Below are 10342 nucleotides of genomic sequence, written 5' to 3' on the forward strand. Positions count from 1 at the left end.
AAGAGGGAAATCAAAGACCCCTGCATAAACCAGAACCCCAGAAGGGCTGTACATTGTGTGAAATGTGAGTTAGAAAAAAATTAAAAATGCCTGCAAGTATAGAAAGAAAGTTTTGAGGAAAACATTTCTCTAAACTTATTTTAACATAAGAAGTGATTCCAAGTAGTTGATATGTGTAAATAGCTGGAAAACACAAATCCAAAATTACTTTTGAAGGTATGGTCTTACCTCAGGTTAAACAAGAAGCATCATTTAAATCCCCACTGAAGATAAGGTCATAATCCAAAATCATAGAGCACATGGGGAAATAGGAGAATTTAAGTTCTAAAAAGCCACATAAAACTATAAAATAAGTATAATTATTTATATAAATTAATTCCCATTTAAATAACAAGGTAGGATCTTTAAATTGAAATGTAAACATAGGAATTAAAAATACAATAGAAGACATATAAATGTGAAAAAATCCATGAATGATTTCCTTATGGTCTTGTTATCAGAGAATTGCATGGATTGCCCTTTTTGACTGCCAGTGGGGAATGGGTTCTTGGGGCTCTACTGGAATAAGAACTTCTGAAAACCTCCACGAGAAGATGATATGTGGTAGTGTGGTATCGTAAATCATTGAGTTAGATACAAGATGCCTTAACAAGCCAATTAATTAGGAGTCTTAATTATGCGTAGGCTCAGAGCAGAATATCTCTGTCAAATTCTGAACAAAAACATGGAGGAAGCTTTCTCTATTTATATGCTTCCAGTTCTTTGTCTCCCAAATATGGTCTTTCTGGACCTTCTGCAGACTTTACAAGAGCTTTGTGTAAGTTATTTTTGCAGACAGCTTGTAACCTTGAGTATATATCATATCTAATAAATACCTGGCATGAGAGTATGGGAGTATTATCAGTATTAGCTCCTTACATTAGATGACTAACTTGCAAGGTCAGGCAGCTTAGTTTATCTTCTCTATTATTTGAGCTAAAAAACAAAGTAATTTTCAGAAGAAGAGACTGTCTAACAATAGCAGAAAATTTCAAACAGCAGTTTTTATACAAGATGGAGGTTACTATGCTTCAGTAGAAAGCTTTATTTGCATGGAATTACATCATTCGGTTTTCAAAGTCCCATTTCCCTTAAACCAGTCCTGGAAAAGGTCAGCTGAGGAGTTAGTAGAGTTAAAAGCAAAGCCAGTGTCCAGAGTTTCCATTCCATGGTGGTGCTGAGTCTGTCAGAACATCAGGCTATTTGTAGTCCATTTGTCCAGTGTGTGTGGTCCATATGGCCGTGAGCCATGTGGGAAAATACAGGCGCATGCGAATATACCCCCTGCAACAGGAGTCCCAAGAGAGCAAGACAGAGCAAAAGGAGGAACTCCTTTGTTCAGGAGCTTATCTATCTCAGATTTCAAGCACTTACAGTGGCCACGCCCATTCTGGCTAATGACCTGTTCCCAGGTGTGACTGACTGGCAAATATCTTTCCTATGTCACCAGTTAATAACCAGGTTAATTACAATGATTTCACTCTCACCTCTTATTTAAATAAAGGGGTAGAAAAAGAACAAGCATCTGAATGAAAAAGCAACTTCTCACACCATGGACTAATTGCTGCCATAACAATGAGTAATGAAAAAATTCTTTTTTTTTCTTTCCCTATAACTGACAGATTTTTTTTTGTAGAAACAATATTAAAATGTTTGAAATTGTTATTAGATTCTTATGCTAACTCAGGTCCAGGTTAACTTAAAATGTCAAATATTATATGTTCAAATCCTATAAAGTTTCTACTTTTTTTTAGTTCAATGAAATTTAAGTTAAATAAGGATATATGATAACTGAGATGACCTTTGTATGTTATCTCACTCATTTATAGATAATTAAAACCATTATAAACTGAGGAACAAAAATAGATACAGATGCAGAGCAACATCGAACAGACTGTCAAACTACAGCGGGAAGGCTGGGGAGGTTGCAGGGGGAGGGGGTGGTAAGAGATCAACTGAAGGACTTGTATGCATGCATATAAGCATAACCAATGGACACAAGACACTTGGGGGTATGGGAGGCCAGGGGAAGATCAAGGGGAGAAAAAAAGGAGACATACATAATACTCTTTGTAATACTTTAAGCAATAAAACAAAATTTTAAAAAAATTAGTTACTAGAAAAAAAATAAATATAAAAATTTACAAATGACTCTTTTTTTCTCAATGAAAGTGGTTTACAAACTGACACCCTTTTTCCTCTTGGCTACAGAAAGACTTTCTAGGTGATATGAGATCATAGATAGTTTGTTTTAATGAAATACATTTCTGTCTTCAATTTCCATATACATTTTATCCTAAAACAGACCTTCCTGAGAACAATTTTGCTGTCCACAGGTCCTCCTTTCCCAGCACTCCTTTCACAATTATCCTTGTCCATTTTCCTCACCCATCCTGGATAGTATTTTGCATATTCCCCAGGTACAAAACCTCCAGAGTTATAAACAAAGGGACATTTAAAGAATGCATAGCTTCTGAGAGTGATTTCCCTGAGAACAAAGTCAAAAGGGCTTCATTAAGAAATTTTGAAGGGGGCTGTATCTTATTTCAACCAGGTAATTAATCTTTTTCAATAGAAATTCTGATGTAGATGATGGTTTTGTTTTTTAAATATATTTTTATTCATTACAGAGCGAGGATGGGCGAGGAAGAGAGGTATAGACACATCAATGATGAGAATCACTGATTGGCTGCCTCTTGCATGCCTCCTACTGAGGATCGAACCCTGACCTTCTGGTTCATTGGTCAACACTCAACCACTGAGCCCCACTGGAAGGGCAATGATGGGTTTTACTGAAAGAAATTCTTTTGTCATTTGGTGTACAATATATACCAGGCTAGAAATGTACCTTTTGAAACTGCTAAACAATTAGGTAAAACTCTTTTGGTGGCAATGTAGAAATATAAAACAGGTGTATAGTTTTTCAACAACATAACCTATATTTTATATTATTATAAACTAGAGGCCCGGTGCACAAAAATTTGTGCACTCAGGGGTGGGGGAAGGGGGGGGGGGTCCCTCAGCCCGGCCTGTGCCCTCTCACAGTCTGGGACCCCTCGGGAGATAACGCCCTGGTGGCTTAGGCCTGCTCCCGGGTGGCAGAGGGCAGGCCCAATCCCTAGGTGCAGCCCCTGGTCAGGCTCAGAGCAGGGTCGATCAGGGGGTTGGGGAGCTCCTCCCTGTCACGCACAGAGCAGGGCCCATCGGGGGGTTGGGGAGCTCCCCCCTGTCACTCACAGAGTAGGGCCAATAGGGGAGTTGGGGCACTGCCCCCTGTCACACACAGAGCAGGGCAGATCAGGGGGTTGGGGCACCGCCCTCAATCACCCACAGAGCAGGGTCGATCAGGGGGTTGGGGCGCCGCCACTGTCACACTCAGGGCAGGGCCAATGGGGAGGTTATGGCTCCACCCCATCACACACAGAGCAGGGCCCATGAGGGGGGGCGGGGGTTGGGGCGCCTTCTCCTGTCACGAAGAGAGCAGGGCGGATAGGGAGGTTGTGGCCCGCCCCCTGTCACACACAGAGCCGCAGGGAGATCAGGGGGTTTGGGCGCTGCCCCCTGTCACGCTGATCCCGGTGCCGGTAGGCCTCATGGCTCCTCTGATCTCAGTGCTGGGAAGCATATTACCCTTTTACTATATAGGATAGAGGCTTGGTGCATGGGTGGAGGCCGGCTGGTTTGCCCTGAAGGGTGTCCTGGATCAGGGTGGGGGTCCCCACTGGGGTGCCTGGCCAGTCTGGGTGAGGGGCTGAGGGCTGTTTTCAGGCTGGTGGGTGACTGAAGCTCTGAACTGCTCCTTTTTTCTTTTTCTTTTTTTATTTTGGGCCAGCTTTAGCTCTGGCTCCAGCTCTGAGGCCTCTGCTGCTGAAAGCAGGTATCTGGTTTGTTTGGGTTCTATAATCAAGACACTGTATCAACTCCAGCTCTGAGATCCCAGCTAGCTGAAAGCAGGTTTCTGGGGTTTTGTTTAGCTTCTATATTTGTTACAATGTTTCAAACTGCAGGCTCAGAGGCCGGCAAGGCAGGCGGGGAACGTTGGATTCCTCCATCACTGAAGCAAGCAAGCCTCATGTTAGCTTCCAGCTGCCTGGCTGTTGGCGGCCATCTTGGCTGGCAGTTAATTTCCATATCGCCCTGATTAGCCAATGGGAAGGGTAGCGGTCGTACGCTAATTACCATGTTTCTCTTTTATTAGATAGGATAGTGTATAATATACATATACATATTATAAGGAGTAAATAGATTTCATAATTTATTTGGGTATACATGAATGAAATGTATGGTTACCATTGTTATGACATTAACCCACATCTCCTTAACATGGTAACCTAGTTTTAGAATCTAGTCAAAACCCCCTTTCTCAACATGCTGTTCCCACCATTTCCTTCTTCCCTTACACCTTAAGCTCTTAGCTGCTTGGAAAGATTTGGTCTCACAGAATAAATTATGTTTTTATAGTCCTTAATCCCTCACACTCATTATTTTCAGTGCCTTGAAAGTATTTACTTTTTCTTCTTCTTACCACTGTGCCTCTCCAAAGTCTACCCTGAAACCAGATTGGTTCCTTTCTCCTCTGTTCTCTTAAAGTCCGTGTAAGGACTTCTACTGTGCTTGGTTTCACAAGGCAATTATGTCTCTCTTCCTCCATGCAGCTCCAAGAGGGCAGGGAATGTGCCTCTATTCATATATTCAGTGCTGTAACTACCCCATCATGCCACTTCAGAACTGTAAACAGAAACATGAGAAAGCTGCAATTTATCATTCCTGCAATTTTATCTCTTTTCAAGATAGCACATTGACAGTTTGATGAACATGTTTGCTTAATTTTTCATACACAAACACATGCAGATATGTTAATCATTATCATTTTATCTCTTTCTTTACAGTATCTCTACCATTGTTTCTTTTTTTAATTTACAGCTTATAGAATGGAGAATAATGGTAACAATACAAGGCACTTGTTTGTGACTTGATGAGACTCTAGTGATTCACCCTTTTATAATAATATCTATAATCATTCCTAATTTATACTGCTTGTGTTAAGAATATTTTCTATTCCCAGTTTGTCAACACAAATGCCAGACATATTTGGATGTTACCAAAAGACTTTTTGTCGTTTATTTTTATGACCATATGACATTTTTCCCTTTTAATTAACAATGTAATGAAGAAAACAGTTCTTATTGTTAAACCATGTTTGCATTGATGGAACAAACTTTATTGTTTGTGTTGTACATTGGGATTGTTAGCTATTATTTTACATGATTGATAGTATTTTTTTATGTTTATAAGTTAACAATGATTGCATTTTAATTTTCTTTTGTATTCTTAGTATTTAGCAGAAGTAGTGTTAAATAAATATTCCTGAGTAAATAATAAACAGATTCTAGCATCTGATTATATATATATGTGTGTGTGTGTGTACATATATATATATATATATATATACATATATACATATATATATATATATATTATTGATTTCAAAGAGGAAGGGAGAGAGAGATAGAAATATCAATGATGAAAGAGAATCATTGATCAGCTGCCTCCGGCATGCCCCACACTGGAGATCGAACTGTGACTTCCTGGTTCATAGGTCAATGCTTAACCATTGAGCCATGCTGGCTGGGCAGCATCTGATAGTTTTATTTGTACATAATATTTGACTCACTACATTTACTATTCTCTCATCTATGTTTATCTTCATTTGTTCATACACTCATTCATCTATTCAGCAAATATTTACTAGCAGTCTATTATGTGTCAAGTCCTCTGCTAGGAGCTTGCTATATACTGTGTATAGTAACACCAACTTGGTCCTTGTGGAACTTTGTCTAATATCTACACCATCATAAAGATCATACTGGCCTGAAGAAGTCTGCATTTTATTGTTATTTTAAGCTCCTAGGAAACAGAGGTTATGTTTATTTCAGTAGAAAGTAATAAATCAAGTACAATGCTAAATTACACACAAGAATGTTTTACTAGAATGCCAAGTTGGCATATAGGAATTTCAATGTTATCCTCTTGCTATACTCAACATTATAGCTTTCTTAGAGGACAGTGTCCAATATGAGGTTTTTAAGGAGTTTAATAAACTTTGTGTAGGATTCGTTGGGGATCTGCATAAACGAAAGAGCTGAAAAATTATACTTATGAAGAGAAATTAGAGGAATTGTAATGACTCTGCCTTTAAAATAAGAGGTTAAGACTAGTTTCAAAATGATCCTACAGAGTTTATTCAAAAAATTGATCAGCTCTTCTAAATCCCTACAGAGGACTGAATTCTGCCAAGCAAATGTGAGTTCAGCAAAGTATTTTATTTATTTCATTTAGATTACAAAAATTTACTGATGGTGAGACTAGTTGAACTTGGAAATATGCTATTCAAAAAATGTAAAAGAAGCAAAAGTGAGATAACAACTACAATGCCCCAGATAGTTTAATTTTCTTTTTAAGGTAATACCTGGTATTGACCAAATATGGCCCAAGTGTTTTTCTAAGTCAATAATAATATATGAATATATTAATAACAATAATTTAACATTTATTGAGCATCTACAGTCATAAGTTATATGTCTGCATGTTTTCTCTCTTGATGTTGCCTACTATTATTAGTAGCATGGATGTCCATATGTCCTGTATTCTTTCGAACAACCCAAATTTATATCTGTATTTCAAGAGTAAAATTATTATTAGCAATATCTACCATTCACAAAAATGTCTCTGTTTGGAAAATAAATTATATGGTTAATATCAATTTTTCAGCATCTAAACCACGTAGAAGTTAAATAATATCTCAGGGTCACAAGGTAATAATTAGAAAGCAGTGGATTTATGATTAAACTAGAGGACTGGTGCACAAAAATTTGTGCACTGGGGCGGGGGGGTCTCCTCAGCCCGGCCTGTGCCCTCTCACAGCCTGGGACCCCTCCGGGGATGACCACCTGCTAGCTTAGGCATTCTCCCTGGGGGATTGGGCCTAAGATGCCAGTCAGACATCCTTCTGGAAGCCCGGCAGCCCTCGGGGGATGTGCACTTGCCAGCGGGGAGCAGACCTAAGCTGCAGTCAGACATCCTTAGTGCTGCTGAGGAGGCAGGAGAGGCTCCCACCACCACTGTTGTACTGGCAGCCATCAGCCTGACTTGTGGCTGAGCAGAGCTCCCCTTGTGGGAGTGCACTGACCACCAGGGGGTAGCTCCTGCATTGAGCGTTTTCCCCCTAGTGGTCAGTGTGTGTCATAGTGACCAGTCATTCCCAGTCTTTCTGCTGTTAGGATTAGTTTGCATATTACCCTTTTACTATATAGGATAGAGGCCTGGTGCACGGGTGGGGCCTGGCTGGTTTGCCTTGAAGGGTTTCCCAGATCAGGGTGGGTGTCCCGCTTGTGTGCCTGGCCAGTCTGGGTGAGGGGCTGATGGCTGTTTGCAGCTGGGGTGCCTGGCCAGCCTGGATGAGGGGCTGATGGCTATTTTCAGGCTGGCCCCAACCCCTTTAGGGTGGGGGTCCCCACTGGGGTGCCTGGCCAGTCTGGGTGAGGGGCTGAGGGCTGTTTTCAGGCTGGCAGCAACTGAAACTCCCAGCCTCTCCTTTTTTTCTTTTCTTTTTTTTTCTAGGATTTATTTACCTTCTATAATTGAAACTCTGTTGCCTTCACTGGCGCTCCCAGCTCTGAGGCCACGGCTGGCTGAAAGCAGGTATCTGGGGTTTGTTTAGCTTCTATAATTGAAACATTGTTGCTTTCGGGCTCAGAGCTGGGCCGTGGCAGGCGGGGAACCTTGGCTTCCTCCATCACTGGAGCAAGCAAGCCTCATGTTCGCTTCAACTGCGTGGCTGCCGGCCGCCATCTTGGTTGGCAGTTAATTTGCATATCGCCCTGATTAGCCAATGAGAAGCATAGTGGAGGTACAGTTAATTACCCTTTTTGTCTTTTATTAGATAGGATGTGTGCATATTCATGACCTACATTGAGGACTCTAAAAATAAGGAATAAGACAGTACCTCACCTCCTTCAATATATTAATTTAATCACACTCTATCTATTCTTGAGTATGACATATGCAATTCTGGATATAAATAGTAATGAAGCCATACAACTCAGAAATAAGATAAAGTAATCTTTAAACTACATTTTAAATTTTGTGTTTAATGCATTAGCATCTGTATATGAAGATACAATTCTCTTAGTCTTCAGAGGACTCTCTCTTTTAGTAAATCTTAGAAATGAGCAACTGAGGATGGTGTTCAAAATTTAAGTAAAAAAGGGTCTTTGACTTTAAAGAGAAATGAAAGAAAGGTAACCTTCAAACGCAGGGAAATGGATTATGCAGCAGAAAGAACAACATCAGTAGAAAAAGTTGAGGAAATGACCAATGGAAGTGGAGTAGATGAGAAAACTCACAGGATAAAAAGTAACTTTCTAACAGTATGTCTTTAAGTAATATTCCTTCCCTCCTTTTAAAATAGGGAAACAGACAATTGCCTGAGACACCATTGCGTTGGAGACCAAGGCGTGGCGGGTGACTACTTTCTTAAACTTCATTTCGTTTTTACTAGCAAGAAGAGAGTCCTCTTTCCGTGCCTAGCACAGCCATGGCTCGTGGTCCCAAGAAGAACCTGAAGCGTGTAGCAGCTCCAAAGCATTGGATGCTGGATAAACTGACTGGGGTATTTGCTCCTCGTCCATCTACCAGTCCCCAAAAGCTGAGAGAATGTCTCCCTCTCATTATTTTCCTAAGAATCAGACTTAAGTATGCCCTAACAGGAGATGAAGTAAAGAAGATCTGCATGCAGCTGTTCATTAAGATCGATGGCAAGGTCCGAACCGATATAACCTACCCTGCTGGCTTTATGGATGTCATCAGCATTGATCAGACAGGAGAGAATTTCCATCTGGTCTATGACACCAAGGGTCGCTTTGCTGTTCATCGTATAAGACCTGAGGAGGCCAAGTACAAGCTGTGCAAAGTGCGGAAGATGTTTGTGGGCACAAAGGGAATCCCTCATCTGGTGACCCATGATGCTCGTGCCATCCGCTACCCTGATCCCCTCATCAAGGTGAACGACACCATTCAGATTGATTTGGAATCTGGCAAAATTGCCGATTTCATCAAGTTTGACACAGGTAACCTGTGTATGATCACCGGAGGTGCCAACCTGGGAAGAATTGGTGTGATCACCAACAGAGAGAAACACCCTGGTTCTTTTGACGTAGTTCATGTCAAAGATACCAATGGCAATAGTTTTGCCACCCGGCTTTCCAATATTTTTGTTATCGGCAAAGGCAACAAACCACGGATTTCCCTTCCCCATGGAAAGGGTATTCGCCTCACCATTGCCGAAGAGAGAGACAAGAGATTGGTGGCCAAACAGTTGGTGACATGAGCTGACGTGACATGATTAGAAGAGTCTTTGTACTTAATTAAAGATAATGCAGCATGAGGGTGGGGGGAGATGGGGAAAATGGACACTCCCACTAAGATGCTAATAATTCCTAACCTAAATTTCATTCCCTTTTCCTGTGGGACTTAACAGCTAAATGAGTATGACAGTCCTTTACCCTAAAGTCATTCTCACTTCAACCTCCTCCTTTTTTTAGATACCCGAGTTAGTTCATTGTACTTTTCAGTTTGTAACCAGCTATCTGCTCCTGAAAAGCTCTTATTTCATTTATTTGTTTATTCCCTTTTAGTCACATTTCTTACTTCTTATCTCATAGCTGCATGGGCAATTACTCTGATGTATTTTCAGCATATATTTGAATTTGTAGGTTTCTAGCAAATTAAGTAGTTTTGTTTTGACTTTATGTAATTGTAATTAAAATGCAAATACAGATTTTAGTTAATGGTAATGTATTAATATTGGTTTATGAAATGTAACAAATACACCATACCACTGTAGGATGTCAGTAATTGGTGAAACTGATGCCAGGTACATAACAGCTCTGTACTATCTTAATTTTTCTGTAAATGTAAAATTACTTTAAAAAATAAAGCCTATTAAAAAAATAAAAATAAAATAAAATAGGGAGACAGAAATTCTGTATATAAGATGCAAATGAACTTCTATAAAGGGTATGTTTATTTAATTATCTGGAGGCCACTTGCTATCTACCAGCCTGCTTTGTCCCCAACTCCTAACCAAATGCAATCACAGAATTAATAATAATTAGGAACAAAGGGATGTGTTTTTTTATTTTTGTTTTTAAAATATGTTTTCATTGATTTCAGAGAGATAGAAGCAGCAATGACAAAAAGATCATCTATTGGCTGCCTCCTGCATGCCCCCTACTGGGGATCG

The 10342-nt window shown here is 40.1% G+C and overlaps 1 protein-coding gene across 1 annotated transcript; it reads left to right on the forward strand.

The window, feature by feature from the left end:
- Window positions 1-8514: 8514 nt before the first annotated feature.
- LOC132230508 (small ribosomal subunit protein eS4, X isoform-like) lies at window positions 8515-10066 on the forward strand. The gene has a single exon (XM_059688082.1). It carries the CDS (start codon window positions 8636-8638, stop codon window positions 9425-9427), a length of 792 nt encoding a protein of 263 aa, XP_059544065.1. The 5' UTR covers window positions 8515-8635; the 3' UTR covers window positions 9428-10066.
- Window positions 10067-10342: the final 276 nt, after the last annotated feature.

Source organism: Myotis daubentonii, chromosome 3 (assembly GCF_963259705.1).
Source record: "Myotis daubentonii chromosome 3, mMyoDau2.1, whole genome shotgun sequence".
Taxonomy (NCBI): Eukaryota; Metazoa; Chordata; class Mammalia; order Chiroptera; family Vespertilionidae; genus Myotis; species Myotis daubentonii.

Coding starts and splice junctions, on each gene's coding strand:
- LOC132230508 (XM_059688082.1), top strand. CDS start 8,636: ATGGCTCGTGGTCCCAAGAAGAACCTGAAGCGTGTAGCAGCTCCAAAG.